At 45.1% G+C, this 17,675-nt stretch overlaps 1 protein-coding gene across 2 annotated transcripts; it reads left to right on the plus strand.

Annotated features, from left to right (window-relative positions):
- Positions 1-217: 217 nt before the first annotated feature.
- Positions 218-17,449, plus strand: HTATSF1 (HIV-1 Tat specific factor 1). 2 transcript variants are annotated; one of them, XM_045995433.1, is made up of 10 exons: positions 218-432; positions 624-881; positions 2,605-2,785; positions 3,443-3,490; positions 4,466-4,620; positions 6,793-6,956; positions 7,915-8,014; positions 13,398-13,487; positions 14,605-14,742; positions 15,192-17,449. In XM_045995433.1, exons 2-10 carry the CDS (start codon positions 696-698, stop codon positions 16,425-16,427), a joined length of 2,298 nt encoding a protein of 765 aa, XP_045851389.1. In that variant the 5' UTR covers positions 218-432; positions 624-695; the 3' UTR covers positions 16,428-17,449. The 2 variants fall into 2 exon arrangements, with proteins under 2 accessions (XP_045851389.1, XP_045851390.1); XM_045995434.1 differs by lacking the exon at positions 13,398-13,487.
- Positions 17,450-17,675: the final 226 nt, after the last annotated feature.

Consider the following 17,675-nt stretch of genomic DNA (forward strand, 5'->3'; position numbering starts at 1 on the left):
CCGCCCGCCGCAGCCCCCGCGGAACCCAAGGTCCCCAGGCGCCGCGGCCCCCGCACCGCCCCCGCCCCGCCCGGGAGGTCCGGGTGGGCTACGGCGCGTGACACCGGCGCGCGACCGCCGCGCGCCCCCCGACGCCCCGCCCATAGGACCCAGCGCCGCCCGCCCGCCTGCCCGCGTCGGCGCTTGTTGACGCCACTGGAGGCGTGTCGGCGCGACCCGCGACGTCGCGACGTGCCGACAATGGCGGCTGCGTCAGCCTGAGCGGGCCTCAGTTTTCCAGCAATCTCCTGACGTTGGTGCGAGGGCCGTGGGGCCGCGGGAGCCGCGGGGACTGCAGGCGTCTCAAACCCGGTCGGCGGCGGCGGCGCGCGTGCGCGCTCCCGCCACGCCCTGTGTCGAGCCGCTGCGCCGAGGCCCGGTAGAGCGAGCCAGGTGGGCGGCGGCGCGGCCGGGCTGCGAGCTGCGGCGCGCGCGCGCGCGCGTCGGGAGGGCGGGCGGAGCGGGGGGCGGTGCGGGCGCCGGACGGCCCCGACCTCCCAGGGGCTGCTGGGGCGTCGCTGGGAGGCGTGCCGGGGGGCGGCGGGACGCGGGCTGAGTGAGGCTAACCTCCCTTTCTCTGTTAGCCTCCGGCTGCATCTCGGCCTCAGTGCTCCTCTTTGCTCGCGCGAAACCTGTCCCTTGCCTAAGTCGGCAACATGAGCGGCAACAACTTGGATGGGAACGACGAGTTTGATGAGCAGTTGCGAATGCAAGAATTGTACGGCGACGCCAAGGACGGCGACACCCAGAAGGAGCCCACTGGAGAACCCGATTCTTTCGGGCAGCAGCCGGCTGACACCCCCTATGAGTGGGACCTGGACAAGAAGGCTTGGTTCCCCAAGGTAGGTGAGGGGCACGGGCGCCACTGCAGCGTGGGCCCGCCTGGCCAGCCTCGCGAGGCGCCCCTTTTCCGTTTTCTTTGCTGAGGTCCTGAGTTAGAGCCCCATGGATAGTGACGTTTCTTTTTGTTGTTTCTGTTGCAGAACCGATGTGTAGAGAAACGTAAATCTTTACGGAGATGTCTTAAATGTGATTTAATTCTTAAGTCGTTTCTATGCCTTGTTAATTTTGTCTGTGAAGGTCACAGTTGGTTATTGCACCGGTGACTGCTTTTTATTGCAAAGAGGAAAAACACCAGGAGCAAATTTAGTAGCTGTTAATCTCAGATAGCCAACCTCACTTATCCTAGGAATTCTGCTATTTGTTTAGCTTATGTACCTTGTGCAAAAGGCAGCTTCTCGGTTTGAAAAAAAGTAGCGGTGTATACCTCATTAGGGATTGAACTTTGTCTTGCACCTCTTTTTCCTATCAAATTTTGTCCCTAGGCATGTGTGTTTTAACCATGTAACCACAGGCGCAGAATAGGGGTGGAAAAGATCTATGTATATTTGTTCAGAGCGCTTGGAAATTGTTAAGTATTTTATTTCAGCTTCAAAGTAAAGTAACTGGTGTTAAATTGGTTCTGTAGACTTTGGGGTAAAAGTACCCTGTTAATCAAAGTCTCCTGTGGGTGGAAAAAGATACTAGTAACACGCTAATCGACTTGCAAGCTGGTAATATAAACCGTGTCTCCATTGTGTAATTCGTCGGCTACCCTTAAAATTATTTATTTCAGCTTTTTTATTTTCCATTGTTTATAGGTGCGTACGCTCCATTCCCTCCACGTTGTTAAATTTGTGATTTTGCTTGTACTGGTCGTGCCAGCTTCAGAGCACATTTGGTTTCTGAGTACCTTTAACAGTAGTCTGAGAATGGATTGATTTGTGACTGTTATGTTTTTATGTTATGGAAGCCCATACGTCTTGGAACTTGGAGTTTAAAATTTTCCCCACTCCTGTGTGTGCGTAACATTGACCAGAATGAAGGAAGAACTCCCATTTCTTTCATTGTGCAACTGCGCTTTATTCCCCCCCCCCAAAAGCCGGGAATATAGATGTGAGTTGAATTCGGTCTTAGTTTCTTCTGAGACTAAATGATAGTGTGATTTTAATTAGTGATGTAGTTAAAATAAACATTCGTTTTACAGTTGTTAGCTCCAGTCTCTTTTTACCAGATCAGTTCCATTCTGCGTGCTGGCTACAGGCAGATAATCAAATATTTAGTGTGTGTATACTTTTGTCTATCTCTGTGCAAAAGAAAAATTGGCCCTGGTATTAGATTATTAGTTGACTGTTGGGTTTTGTTCTGTTTTATTGTTATCTGGTATTTCCTTTATTGTATGTACTTGTAGCCTTAGTCAGGTAGACTGTAGAGAGGTAGTGATTTATAAATGAAATAACGAGAAAACGTGCCAGCATCACTTAAAATGCCAGTAGTATCTTAGAATTTTGTGCTGATAACTCAAATACCCATTTCTTATTTTTTTTTATCATTTTATGCACATTTTTCACATAAGGTGACTACTTTGGCATTTACACCATTTACTACAACCGTTATCTGCAGAAGCACTTCTGTGTTCAATCGTATAAGCAAATATGCTGAAATTTAACACTGTGTCAACTTTTTATGGGAAGAAATCATTTTTGAATTTCTGTTATGTGTGTGTATATTGAATGTTTTGTTTAGATCACTGAGGATTTCATTGCTACATATCAGGCCAATTACGGCTTTTCTAACGATGGGGCATCTAGCTCCACCGCAGATGTCCAAGAAGTCAGTGCTAGGACTGCAGAAGAATCTCCAGAAAGAAAAACCCCTGAACCCAGTGACCCCAAAAAGAGGGGAGAAAAGAGAAAGGCCGAATCAGGCAAGTGGATTTAGCTTGCAAAACAGGAATGTGAAAATTTTAAATGTTAGTATGTGTATATATGGTTACTGTTTGGAGAATTACAGTAGTTTTGACGGAACCATAAGATGAGGGTTTTTTTTTTTTAATTATTTGGGTTCATATAGTGGCTCTCGCACTAATTTGTGGGCACTGGGTAGGCTGTTTCAATGCTGTGCCTCGGTTTCTTCCTTAGCAAAACAGAGCTGTTATCAAAAGTTCTGTTTGTAAGATAATTTTCTTATATTTTTTGAGCTTAATTAAATGGAACTCAAGGCAATTTTGCCTCAGCTTGGCCATGTCTAACACAGTAGATTGGAGTCAGAAGGAACTTAACGCATGCAGGGCTTAGAGTCCGCGCAAGGATGAGTTTTTTTCTTTTTAAGGTAGTATCAGAATCATAAAGAACCAGGATAACTAGCTATCCTTTTGTAGACAGGGCTTTGAAACTAATTTAGTGTCCAAAGATCCGAATACTTTGAAAGTTGGACAGTGATTTGAGTTAGTCTCTCTTGTTCTAAGGGTAAGAAAAGTCCTGGAAGTTTGAAGAAACTGCTGCATTGTCAAGATTTCATAATGTGACTCTGACCTTTTCTTGCATGTGTGTTTGTTTGTTTTTTTTTTAATTTTGATCTTTAGGATGGTTTCACGTTGAAGAAGACAGAAATACAAATGTATATGTGTCTGGTATGTGTACTTTTAAATTTTTATTTGTTTGTTTATTTTAAGTAGGCTCCACACCCACCATGGGGTGTAAACTCACCACCCTTAGACTAAGAGTTGTGTTCTACCAACTGAACCAGCCAGGCGCCCCTCCCACCTCTTTTAAACAAATTTAGAGTAGAAAATACTTGACGGTTTGAGATTTTTCACGAAGTGATTTATACTGTTCAACTTCTCTAAAGTCTATTTTTTATCATTGTGCCCTTTTTTTTTCATTCAACAGTTGACATTTGTAAGGGGTACATTTTTGTTGATTACAAACCTAAGAAACATGACAAGCATACAATTTTGTATGCCATCCTTTCTGTCTGCTGTAGGTAACTTAGGGCAGTCTGCCCCTACAGTGATAGAAGGCTTAAGCAGAACACGATTTTTTTAAATCTTTTTTTAAAGATTTTATTTATTCATTTGACAGAGATCACAAGTAGGCAGAGAGAGAGCGGGGGGAGGAAGCAGGCTCGATCCCAGGATCCTAAGACCATGACCTGAGCCGAAGGCAGAGGCTTAACCCACTGAGCCACCAAGGCACCCCCAGAACACGATATTTTTAAAAAGATTTCATTTCTTTATTTGAGAGAGAGGGACACAGCGAGAGAGGGAACACAAGCAGGGGGAGTGGGAGAGGGAGAAGCCCGTTTCCCGTTGAGCAGAGAGCCTGACACAGGACTCTGTCCCAGGACCCCGGGATCATGACCTGAGCCGAAGGCAGTTGCTTAATGACTGAGCCACCCAGGCGCCCCACAAAACATGATTTTAGTGTATATTTGAATACATTAAAACATGCCATTTCCTCAATTCTATAGGTGTGAGATTTTTTACAGACATTTAGAAAATCAGATTTGAGCTCATCTAAGTTGTAGATTTCTAATTGGTAGAATGCTTAAGTATACCTACACTGTTACGGTACATGCCTTTGTGATTTTCTCCCTAATGTTCCAGGTTTGCCTCCAGACATTACAGTGGATGAATTTATACAGCTCATGTCCAAGTTTGGCATTATTATGAGAGATCCTCAAACGGAAGAATTTAAGGTCAAACTGTACAAAGATAATCAAGGAAATCTTAAAGGAGATGGTCTTTGCTGTTATTTGAAGGTCAGTTATGTGGTCAAATGAGTTTCTTGTATTTCCATTTTTAACTCAGGAATCAGGGCTATAATTTCATGTAGATGGTAACCAAGACAGAACTACGCAGAACAGGATATGAAGAAAACTAAAATTTCAGATTGTGCCAGTGTGTATCGCTTTGGTGAGGTTATTTATTTATAGTAGGAAAATACGTGCTCAGGCCAAGGTATTCTGTAAGTTACGTGCCTGAAGTGCTTCTTTTGTCTTGAAAGAATTCTCACTGCAAAGATCTCTTTAGGACTCTATCGCATATAAGCGACTCAGAACACATTTTAAAAATCCGCAAAGAAAAGAAAGCCGGTAACATTTCATTTACCTACTGGAATGAATGAGACCGGGATTCGGCAAACTCCAGCCCACTGCTTATTTTTGTAAATACAATTTTAACGAACGTGGCCGCATTCGTTCCTTCATTGACTCGTTCGTCGGGGGCTGCTTTTGTGTTTCAGCAGCGGAGCTGGGTGGTTGCAGCGTACACCACATGGCCCACAAAGCCTAAAATACTTACTAACTGGCCCTTTACAAAAAAGGTTTTCTGAGCCTTGAATTCAGCTGTGAAAGAGGATAGCCGTGCTTGCTCTTTGAAATGTATTTGGAATGGGAGAGAAGAGAGATCGGTATTAATAGAAATTTGCAGAACTTTATGTGTTCATGGTCCCATCAGTTAATTGCACAGGGAAAGCTCAGTGTCAAAGACAGGCACCATTTCCAGAACCTTTCTCACCTTAAGGGTATGTTTTATGCATTATTGTAGAATGCAGAAGAAATGTGCACAACGATGATGTGTACCTCTGTCATGGAAGGGAAAAATAATTACAAAGTAAAATCAAACTTAATAAACAACAGTACCGACGCCACAGGTGTGTGGTTGAGTGTACAGCATTTCAGTGAAATCAGAAAGGGGCAGGGTGAAGCCAACAGCTTTGAATCTGGTTCTTGAACGTGAATGGGCCATCTGTGGGTATGGCCATTATAGGTAGTAAATAATTTTCAAATACAAGGAGAGTGGAGAGTTTTGCAAGTTCTTCAAGGGTTATTAAAAATCTGTGAACAGATTCTTAGGGAGTTTGATTGGATTTTCTACTTTTTTAAAGAGAAAAAAATGGGGTTTTGAATACGTTGATAAAAAGTGCAAGACTGGCCAACCAGTAAATTAAGTTCCAAAAAAAAATAGAACTAAGGGACACCTGGGTGGCTCAGTCGATTAAACATCTGACCCTTGGTTTCAGATCGGGTCATGATTTCAGGGTTGTGAGATGGAGCCCCACATTGGGCTCTGTACTCAGTGTGGAGTCCTCTCTCTTTCTCCCTCCTCCCCTCCTCCTTTCTTCCTCCTTCCCTCTTTCCCTCCTCCTTCCCTCCCCTCTTTTCCTCCTCCCTACCCACTCATGCTCACATGCTCACGGGCTTGCACTCTCTCTCTCTGCGTAAATACAATCTTTTAAAGATACATAATTGTTCTCTAAGATCCATATTTGATTGTGCAGCTAAGTTCAGTTATTCTTTGTTTTCCTCAGGTGCTCAGATCTTTGACTCTGCATAGGGCTGACAGAATCCACAAATGTATTTAATATACAAGCCGTAAGATAATCATCTTCACATTATATCACAGACCTACATTTTAATAGGTGAACAAAGCAATGAAAGGCTGGCTATGTTATCCCCAGTTCTTTGAGTCATCTAGTCTTTTCAGAAGGAATACTTTAGAATTTTAAAACTGGAATGTACCTTAGAAATCACCCAAGTCCATCTGCCTCCTTGAGAAATTGAGACTCCAAGAGGCAATACTAACTATTCCAGTAATAATGTAATTTATTGAGCACCTGCTATATGCCAGTCCCTATCCTTTATGTGCATCCTTTCATTTGATTTTGTCAAGAACCCTGCAAAGAAGGCATTTCTCTTCCCACTTTACAGATGAAGAAATTGAGTAACTTGCCCAAGTTCACAAAGCTGGTTGAGGACAGCTGTGGCTAGAGTGCAGGTTTCCTGATAAGGCAGCCTAGAGTTCTTTATCTTACAGGAGGTAGTTATGATGAAATCTTTATTGTATGTATAGTCATCATTCGTCCAAAAAAACCTCCCAGTATTTCATTGCAGCATGTGAATTCCTGACTCTCTCATTTTACCTTTACAAAGAGGGAATCTGTGGATCTCGCATTAAAACTTTTGGATGAAGATGAAATTAGAGGCTACAAATTACACGTTGAAGTGGCAAAGTTTCAGCTGAAGGGGGAATACGATGCCTCAAAGAAGAAGAAGAAGTGCAAAGACTACAAGAAAAAGCTGTCGCAGCAACAGAAGTTTGTGTCGTTTTTCCCTTTTTGAAAGATTTCGTATAAATATCCTAGAGTCTGTCTTTGGTACAGCCCCCTACCTAGTTCTGTTCCATCAAATACACACATACATTATTTTCAAAGAATTTCATTAGGTCCTCAGAAACCTTCAGTTACCTGTACCGTAGAATGATCTGGGAATGGCGGGTTTTTTTTTTTCCTTTTCCGGGGCATGTACTTGTAGTACCGCACGGGTTTCAGTGAGATGAGCGGGCCATCTCTTTGAAAGAAGTCGAACATCAGATCAAATCAATAGTTTAGGCTTGTGGAGCAGAGCCCTTAGTTCATTTTTGATGTGCATGGACAGCAGCTTCCCCGAGAGCTAAAGCATTAAGTATTTTCTTTTATCGGAATGGGTTCTGAGAGCATTTCTAACACTGCTCAAACCAGTGATACGGTGATCACACGAGAGTTGAGTTGCGATTGCCTGTAGTTTTTACACGGATAGTTAGACTAGGTCCCTACCAATTTTATATAAACACCTGTCCAGTAAAATTTAAGATTGCACAACAGAGTGGTCGTACATACTTCAGTGTGATCATAAAATGCCTAAAAACCAGTACAATTTTGAGCTTAACTTTTTGCCCTCAAGGTGTAGTCGTGCATGCCAGACAGACAGAAATACTAAATAATTGGCACTTTCCTGTAGGAGTCTTACTAGAATGTTTGTAACCAGACTGCAGTTCTGAGAAAAGATCCACTCTGGGGATTTCAGACCCTGGGTCCGTCTTCGAGCCGCCCATTACCGTTCCTGCTTCAGAAAGTCTCCCACTGGGAACTGGGACTAACCTACATACGGGTGTTTTGGAATCAAATAATTAGTATCCTTAAGTACTCGATGAAGGAGGATTGTGACAGCTCCCTTTCTCCCCTCCCACAAGTACGAAACAAAATTGAGTTTCTTGTTCCTGCTTTATCACATTAGGCAGTTGGACTGGAGACCTGAGAGACGGGCTGGCCCATCCCGAATGCGCCACGAGCGAGTCGTCATCATCAAAAATATGTTCCATCCGACGGATTTTGAGGTAGGAAGTGATATTCCCGCTGACGGAAACGTTGATTCGCTTTCTTTCAAGGGAGCCCAGTGCTTGCCTCGCCCCTGTGTTGCTCCTGCCCCGTCCTACACAACCACATAGCTGGCAAGGTAGGAAAACAGCGAAGTAAGAGTCCATCAGAGCGTCCTTCTAAGTTCCCCAGGGAACACCGTTTAACGCGCGCTCTCCGGCCGCTTGTGGCAGCGACTTGAGGAAATCATTAGGAAAACATGATCTCTGAACGGTTTCGGGGCACTGCTTGCGGTTGTTGAGTGCATTTCCCTAAGGACAGGCTGGTTTCGGTGGGGAGTCATTTCCCACTTGCAAATGAGAACTTCACTTTGGGGCTATAAATCTGATCCTTAAAAACAAAACAAAAGTCAGGTTCGTGAAGTACGGCTCCCGATACTTAAATGGTGATGGTGGCTTTTCGAGACCTGACTTGTACCCAGTGCCTTCGTGGCTGTCGGGAGCACTTCGTGATACTTACTGTCCATGTAAATTTCTTACTAAGAGCAGCAAGCGGAAGTGACTGCAGAACAAAGAGCTGGGGGGGGGGGGTTGTACAAGGCCTAGACCGCCGCCGCGCCTTGCACTGCCTCCTGCCTCTTACTCTGGCCGGTGTTTCCCACACACCCGTGGCCGCATTTGTGGAAGAACAAGGCTTTATTCTCTGCCTGGCATCTGAAAGTAGTGATCACCAGCTACACTCGAGGTAGAGAAAGGCAACAAGTAACCATAAAGAGAACACATGAGGAAAAAAAAAATTTCGTACTGCACACCTCCAGGTTTACAAATGATCTGGTTGTACCCGACGCCCCCTCTTAGTCCTTCTGTGCATTGAAACAGTGAGGGGCTATCAGTTTCATTGTAGCCCCTCCGGAGAGGACCCCGGAGGGGTTTGTGGAGCTTGTCCGGGCCAGTAGTGATGTGATACGGTTCACGGTGTACCCTGGGTTCACGGTGTACCCATGGGGTCTGCGTATCTTTCCAGGTCACTGGAGAGATACATGTGGTCAATTTGTAACATTGGATGTCCCTTCTGAGTAGAATTCTGAAGGATCTTGAAGCAGTCTTTGAAACATTCTCCCTGCTAGGTAGGGCTTTGAAAGGAATTGGTAACTGGATGGGGGTGTCTGGTCTACTAGGTACTTTTCTACTAGGTAGATTTCTTACAGTCCCTCTCATTTCATCCGCCACGTAAATAACTGCCTTTTTCAAAATTACATGACCTGTTAACGTCTATGACTTACATCCTTGATGCACGCGTTCCATACTTGCAATGCTCGAGTGTGAATGTTAATGCAAACTTAAGGCAAATTATCTGGAGCCTCGGTAAGTAGAAGTCTGTTGCATAATTAGGTATGTGTGTTTTGCCCCCTGCCTTGCTCATTGACCGCCTAACCTGAATCTGGCGACCACACCGTGCAAACTTCGTTTTCCCAAGCTTCACGAGCATCCTTTCCTCTGGAAAGCCACCTTCACTTTACTTTGACCCCTACAAATTCCTCCAGTGCATCGCTTTAAGCATAGAAGGTTCACACTTGTAACCTCTTTGTTCTTTTTTCAAACGCTCTTAACGGTTTTTCGTGTACACTTCACCTTGGAGTTATAGAGCCTTTAAATTACCTGTGGAGCCTAAGTCATCTTACACTTCTATTTTCATTTATACCGGTTTGAAAACCCGTTCATAATGTTCATCATTACCCGAAATAACCGGATCTCCTCTGCTAGAATGTGAGCTCCGTGAGAGCCAGGGTTCCGTCCCCCTCATTTGCTCTTGTACTCCCAGTGGTTAGAATTCTGCCTGGCATACAGTAGACCCTCAATATGTATTTATTTTACAGACCCTCAATATTTATATGAAGAAAAAGTAAAAGAATGATTGCATGAGAGCCCTGTTACAAGGCAGAGTCCTTTGCTTCACTCCTCGGATAACACCTTTTCTCTTGAGCATCTTTGCAAATGAAGGAAAGTGTTCTTTTCAGACGCTCAGGGGGCAGGGAGGATGGGCTTCAGAGCTCACACACGGAGAAACCCGCGGGTGCTGTCCCTTCCGCCTGTCTGCCTGCCCTTGTGCGGTCTGTCAGCTCCATGAGAGCCTGTCAGACAGAGGGATCTTGTCATGCGTTTGGTGGTGGTTTTTTTTTTTTTTTTTGAAGGTTGATTTATTTGCTTTAGAAGAGAGAGCAAGCGTGCACACGAGCGGTGGGGGAGGGCAGAGGGAGAAAGAGAAAGTGCTTGGTTTTTGTTCTGGTCTCTGTGGACCTGAACTTCAAAGTGCGTCAGTATGAATCTGTCCAGCGTAGTGACTGTCCAGTAGGGTAGACTCCGGCCGCATGTGGTTATTTAAATGTAACCGAAATGAAAGAAAGCGAAGAATGGAATTCTTCAGTCCTGCCAGCCCTTTGTGTCCGATAATGCGGATCCTCACTTGTCACCGCAGGAGGTTCTGTTGGATGCCGCTGGTGTAGACGCTGTAGGACTCGGACGGGTGTGAGGCCGGAAAACGTGCTACTGGATGTGTTGAGGGGAGTGTTTGACTGGACTAAAGATTCCATGTGAAAACAGAAACGGACTTGTCCGGTTCCCAGGGTGTCCGCAAGAAACCAGATTTAGGGGGCTGGTGCAACGGATTTTCACTCCACAAACAGTTGACCAGCGTGAGAAGCAAAATACCTAAAAATACTCTGGTTATCAGGGTGAACAATGCAAAGGCTAATATTTTTAATGTAACTTCAGAGGGTTTTCAATATTTAATTCAAAGCCTTATTTAAAAAGGCAAGCCTAGGGGTGCCTGGCTGGCTCGGGCAGGAGAGTGTATGGCTCTTGATCTCGGGGTTGTGGATTCAAGCCCCACGCGAGGTATAGACATTACTATAAAAAAATCAATAAACTTTAAAAAGTAAGTAAGTAAAACCGCGTACTTGGTCAGTTTGAATACTAGCAGTGGAAGAACCAAAACTCCGTGTTGCAAGTGCAGGTTTCTCATTCTCCACACCAGCCCTGGCCAACAGACGGAATGTGAGCCATGCGCGTAGCTTCGATTTTTCCAGGAGCCGCAGTTTAACTAGAACATGAAATGGGGGAAATTACTCTTAATAATGAACTTTATTTAACCCAATATAACCAAAATATTTTTCATTTTAACATGTGACCTGAAATACTAACGAGTTACGTTGTTAACCCTTCGGTACTAAATCTTCAAAATCTGGTGTTCGTGTCACACTTGGAACACACCTGAATGGGAACTAGCCACATTTTAAGCGCTCAGTGGCCACATGTGGTTGGTGGCCACCGTCGTGGCCCGTGTAAGTTTAGATTGGAAAGGAATGAGAAATACGGTTTATTTCTTCTGGGAAAACAGAACACCACCACCACCACCCCCCACCACCACCACCACCCCCCCCCCCAAAAATTAGGAGTGTTGAGCTGGAAGGTTTCAGTGCATCTGTCTGACTTTCATCTCAAGTCTGTTGCTTGCGTTTACGTTTAGAAATTTTCCATTCTTAGCTATGTTAAAGAGTTTTCCTAGAGGAGGGGATTATTATCCTTAAGCTTCAGGCTACTATACAGCAGTGACGCTGTATTAGCTTTTCAAGCTGGTATAAATGAAAACGGAAGTGTAGGAAGATTTTGGCTAAAATCTGATATCCTTGTAGAAAAAGTGCTGATGAGACTTTGCTACAGAAATAGAGTGGTGCACCCCTCCCCACACACCATGGAATCACACTTAAATTCGTTAAATATTTTGAAATAGTATTTTGTATGTTTTTACTATAATACTGATTTCCCTTGGTGAATAAAGTTAAGGTATTCGGAGTGGTTTTTTCTAACTCTGAAAAAGCTTTTTATTGACTATTCACCATGTGGAAACACCTGTGCTGGGTTCTGTGAGGCAGAAGAAACATTTAGACCAAATTCCTGCCTTTGCAAAGCTGACCACACACACACACGCCCCCCCCCCCCCCCAAGGCCACCACATGCCTTTTATGCTCCGGTTCCCATTCCTCTCAACAGCATCTTCTCCAAAATGAGATTTTATAAGTGGGGGCAATCCAGCTGTACTGTTAGAAGGCTCAGATTTCTAGGATTCTCTTTTATTTTAAATTTGATGTCAGTATCTGCCTGTCAGCTCTTTATTTTTGCTTTTCGAGAGAATTTTAGGAGGGAAAAGGCACTTTTTTGTTGTTCTTTGCAGTTCTTTAGTTGGTGAGGAAAATAAAAACCCGGGAGCAAGATGAAGTTAAATGTTTCCTAAAAAGCGTAAGTCTACTCCAGTAGAAGTTCATACGTAGGATGTTTTGTTTATATGTGTATGTAGTTGCAATTCAGATCGCTAATGTAACATTTTGTGAGCCCTTTTCATGCACTGGGACTTGCAGAGAGACTGGCCAATTCCTCCAGGTGATCTGAAGTCCTTTTGTCGTGGGGTGGAGAGTCCACCCAAACCCAGGACCACCAGAAGCAGCAGCATTTGAATGCTCCTGATAGACTCACAGTTGCAAGAAATCAACAGCTTAAGAATGTATTTTTAAAAAGATTTTATTCATTTGAGAGCAAGCGAGCACACAAGCAGGAGTTGGGAGGGGGCAGCGGCTGCAGAGGGAGAGGGAGAAGCCGGGGAGCCCAACATGGGCCTTGACCCCAGGACCCTGAGATCTCAGCCTGAGCCAAAGGGACGCTTAACGAACTGAGCCCCCCAGGCGCCCCAGGAATGTATTGTGTGCTTATTATTAGCAGCTCTTTATTTGTGTGGTTCTGTTGCAGTGTGGTAGGAGACGAGATGAACAGGAATCCTTACAAGGGAGGTTTGCCCTGTGAGTTAAAATAGAATCTTGGAAGCACAAAGAACTATCTTAGAACACTTAGTCAATGCAAGGGATAGATGTCTCCCTGTTACAGCATTTCTGTAAATAGGAATCCATGCAAACCCTAAAGCAGAGAGCTCTCTGGTCAGTACAGTCATGATGCCCGTGCGGAACAGGAATTGGCAGCGTCCGACTTTGTATGTGCTGGAGGACCTTTTTCCTGCGCTTAACAGCTGCTTGTTCTTTGGGATTTCCAGCCCTCCTCCCCTGCCCCCCTCCCCTCTGCTCCAGCACGGTCCCGCTGCAGCCCCCCATGCTTAGCCATGCTTAGCCGTTCCCTCCAGCTGGAAGCAGGGCCACCCCTGTAGCAGCGGCTACAGCCTTGGTGATCTGACGTCATTTGGTTTTGACTTTTTAAAATTTTGGAGCCCGCAGACAAGAGTAACTACTTCTAAGTAAAACCTTTTTCTGTACGCTGGTTTGTCAAAGCAAGAAATTTGATTTCTCAGGGTTTATATTTAAAGAAGGGGGCAGATCTGTTTTAATCGTGTGTATGTTTGCAGGATGATCCATTGGTGCTGAATGAAATCAGAGAAGACCTTCGAGTAGAGTGTTCAAAGTTTGGACAAATTAGGAAGCTCCTTCTCTTTGATGTAAGTTTGTGGCTTAGACAAATGATCCCTAAGCAATTGTTCTTTCCATTTGATAAGTTCTTCCCAGGTGGCAGTATGCCCCCGACTTTGGATTCATGTTTTTGTATGGTAGGTCTGCTATCTCGTGGTAGTCCTCTGTTAGCAATAATTAGATGAACGTGGATCGGAAGTCAGGGCTTTGGTAGACTCGGTATGCCTCGGTGATTGCCCGTTATTATCACTCTGGAGTATACGATCGGGTGAAAGGAAGTCCGAGAAGGACGTGTGAGACCTTGTGGTTCCCTGTTGGCCCACCTTTCCCCACCTTTGTGAATTATTCTCCTCCTCCATGTTTGAAGAACAACAACCAAGCAAGATATTTGTCTGTTCCCGTTCGTACTCTTTGTACTTCCAAGATCAACACGTAATAATGAAAAAAGAGTCGCCATGTATTGATTGCATATGAGCTACTGTGTGCGTTACCTCCTTTAATCCTCACGATCGTTTGAGGTAGGTGCATACGATTATACCCATTTTACAGAGGAGGAAGCTGGAAGTTTTAGAGATTGAGCGAGCTCCTTGCTCAAGGTCATTCCGCTGTTAAGTGGCACAGAGCCAGAATTTAAACCCAGGGCTATTTGACTGGACAGTCCACACTCATTAACAACTATACCATCTTGCTTCTCTTTAGGCGGTGTTGTCAGCAGAAGCATTTCCGAGGTCGCCGTGCTTGGTTCTTGCTAAACAAGATTAAGCTAAAGAAGCAGCTAGCTTTGGGCCGCCTGGGTGGCTCGGTCCGTTAAGCGACTGCCTTCTGCTTGGGTCATGGTTGCCGGGTCCTGGGATCGAGCTCTGCATCAGGCTTCCTACTCAGTGGGGAGTCTCCTTCTCCCTCTGTCCCTCCCCCTGCTCATGTGCTCTTTCTCTCTCTCTCTCTTTCAAATAAGTTAAAATCTTGAAGAAAAAAGCAGCAGCTAGCTTCAAGTCGCTGGCTGGTGCACAAAGGAAGAATGGCTTCATACATAAAACCTTTAAGCTTAAGTCATCAGAAAGAACACTCCTGGGGACCGGTTTTGGCAGATGTGTATGTTTTATTTTTCGTTTTCTCATTCATTCCTTCTTTTTCCTCCCTTTCTAGAGACACCCAGATGGCGTGGCCTCTGTGTCCTTCAAGGATCCAGAGGAAGCCGATTATTGTATCCAGACTCTTGACGGAAGGTGGTTCGGGGGCCGTCAAATCACTGCCCAGGCATGGGATGGAACTACAGATTATCAGGTAAATTCTGCAACTGTCGAGGGCACATAAATGGAATCATTACTGACAAACACTGATCTAGTGGTCCTTCAGGATAAGTCTTGGGTTCAGTGCAATCTATTTAACGTAACAATACTTCTGAATTATACTTTGCGTTCAGAGCATAGAAAGAAAAATGTTTCAGTCTTTTAGCTTCTAAGTGAAGCACGGAGAGAGTTCAGATATTAACTTTTTCACTGGTGAAACATTTCTGCAGGACTGTGCTGTTGGGCATTTTTTTTAAATGATCTTAAGACCAACTCTAGTGGACCAATACGTAAAGTTTTGAAAACTGAAGATAAGGAAATGCTCTGATTTCCTAAGAAGAGATGCCATATGAAATCAGGACACTTGTGTCAGTATCAGAAGTATGTAGAGAGATTACTTTGTGCCCAAAACTTACCTCAATGGCAATTCCCATTTCTCTGCAGGTGGAAGAGACCACAAGGGAAAGGGAGGAGAGGCTGAGAGGATGGGAGGCTTTCCTCGATGCTCCCGAGGCCAACAGAGGCCTTCGGCGTTCGAATTCCGTTCGTGCTTCGGAAAGGGCAGGGCCTTCTAGAGTGAGGCATTTTTCAGAGCACCCTGGTACCTCAAAAATGAATGCACAAGAAGCCGCAAATGAAATGGTATTCGAAGAACCTATCGATGAAAAGAAGTTCGAAAAAGCCGAAGATGGAGGAGAATTTGAAGACGATGCTTCTGAGAAAGATGCCAAAGAAAGTGGCCCGGAGAAAGAGGCTGAAGAAGGCTGTTCCCAGCAAGAATCTGAAGAAGGCAGCATCAAGACAGAGTCCGAGGAAGGCTGCCCCAAGAGAGAGCGCGAAGACGACTACCTTGAGAGAGAGCCTGGAGAAGGCAGTCCTGCGAAAGATTTTGAAGAGGGTAGTCCTAAAACGGAGGCTAGAGAGAATGGCCCCGAACAGGAATCCAAGAAGAAGAGGCTCAAAAATGACGAGAATGGCTTTGAAAAGGAATCTGACCAAGATGGCCCCAGCAAAGAGTATGAAGGGGAGGAGAGCCCCCAAAAGGAGTCTGATGAAGACGACTCAGAAGGGGAATCCGAAGAAGACGACTGCTCTGAAAAGCAGTTCGAAGAGGGCTCCGAGAAAGAGTTTGATGAGAACGGCCTGGAGAAGGATTTTGAGGAGGAGGGCTCCGACAGGGAGTTCGGCGGAAACCTTCTCGACCGGGAGTTCGACGACAATGACTCCGACAAGTCGGAATTTGGAGACAGCAGCTCCGAAAGAGTGTTCGAGGAGGACGTCTCTGACAGAGAGTTTGACGAAGAGTCCGATGACAAGGAAGAAGGGGAAGACACATACGAAAAGGTGTTCGATGACGAGTCGGACGAAAAAGAGGACGAAGACTACGCAGATGAAAAGGGGCTCGAAGATGCCGACGAGAAGATGTTTGAAGACTCAGACGACAAAGAAGACGAGGAAGGAGTCGAAGTAAAGGAAGATGAAGAGGTGGACGAGAAGATGTTCGAAGAAGACGATTCCAACGGGAAGCTGTTTGACGACGACGATTCCAGCGAGAAGCTGTTCGACGACTCCGACGAGAGAGGGACAGTGAGGGGCGTGGGGAATGCGAAAGATGAAGGGCCCCTGTCCACGGGCAGCAGCTTCGTCCTCAGCAGCGACGACGACGTCGAAGATATTTAATCCCTTCAACTTGCTTTGTAGGGAGCTTCCTCCATCCGTGTTCAGCCCACGCTCCGGGGTCATTGCTAGTAGTGCTACATGAACGTGTGCCTAGTGGTAGGAAACCAGCAGAATAACGCATTGAAGTTTTCACTGTTACCTGTACTTGATGATCTCAAATCTGTGTTAATTGGCCGTTCAGGTAAAACTTCTAGTATAATGCAAGTCAGCTGGGTACTCGTCCTTGGTCGAATTTGTTAAACGCATGCCGAATAATATTTTTTGAAGTATTCTGATTGAAGTTTGTGATAATTCCAAAATAAAAACAAGTTGTTAATATGCTGAAACTGGAGAATTGGACTTGCGTTACGTTGCATTTTAAATTCTTGCTGTTGCTTTATTCATACTGAAGTGCGGTGTTTGTGAGGACTTGAAAAAGCTAAAGCTCATAGGAGTCTTCTTGCTTCCTGCTTCCGTAAGCACTTACGTCCCCATTCCCCCTCCCTAGCCCAGAACGTGTCACTAAACTTACAAGGTAAATGATGCTCCCGTGTTGTTCCCTGCCGAGTCCTTGCAAGCTACCTTCACTGGTTTTCTTTCCCACCCTCTTGCCGCGAAAACGGACTCTGAGATGTGCGAAAGTCAACTCCCGGAGGTCCCAGCTTCCTGTACTGGAAATACTGAGGAGATCAGAATTCTCCAGCGTACTGTGGGGGCGCCTTGAGAAGCTGATTGAAGCCACGGGACCTTTCCCCAGAAAAATGTGTGCGCACTACACAGCTTTTCTTTGTATACACTTTTCAGAGGTTCGTGGATCCCCTGGAGTTCAAGATCTACTTGTATCATGCATACTTTGGTTTTTTTGTTCTAGATTCATGGTGCCCAGTACTGTGCTGAGTTGTGTAGTCCCAATAAAAACTGGAGTCTTTCTTGATTGTGCTTTCCAAATTAAGTATTGGTGAATTGACTTCTGCTGTAGCATTAAGAAGTGACTCTCGTGAAGTAGAAGCATTAAAATAAACTGCATTGATGCTTTTTCGTTATACCGTCTGTAAGTGTAATTATTGTCCCCTTCAGACCAAAAAAAAAAAAAGAGTCCTTGTATTTCAAGCCAAGGCTGAGAATTTAGTGGTTGATGTCTGGGATTTCTTAAAATCTCAGGATTTTCAGGGGGCCTGGATGGCCCAGTGGGTTAAGCCTCTGCCTTGGGCTCAGGTCATGGTCCTGGGATCTAGCCCCGCCTTAGGCTCTCTGCTCAGCAGGGAGCCT

Source organism: Meles meles, chromosome X, assembly GCF_922984935.1.
Source record: "Meles meles chromosome X, mMelMel3.1 paternal haplotype, whole genome shotgun sequence".
Taxonomy (NCBI): Eukaryota; Metazoa; Chordata; class Mammalia; order Carnivora; family Mustelidae; genus Meles; species Meles meles.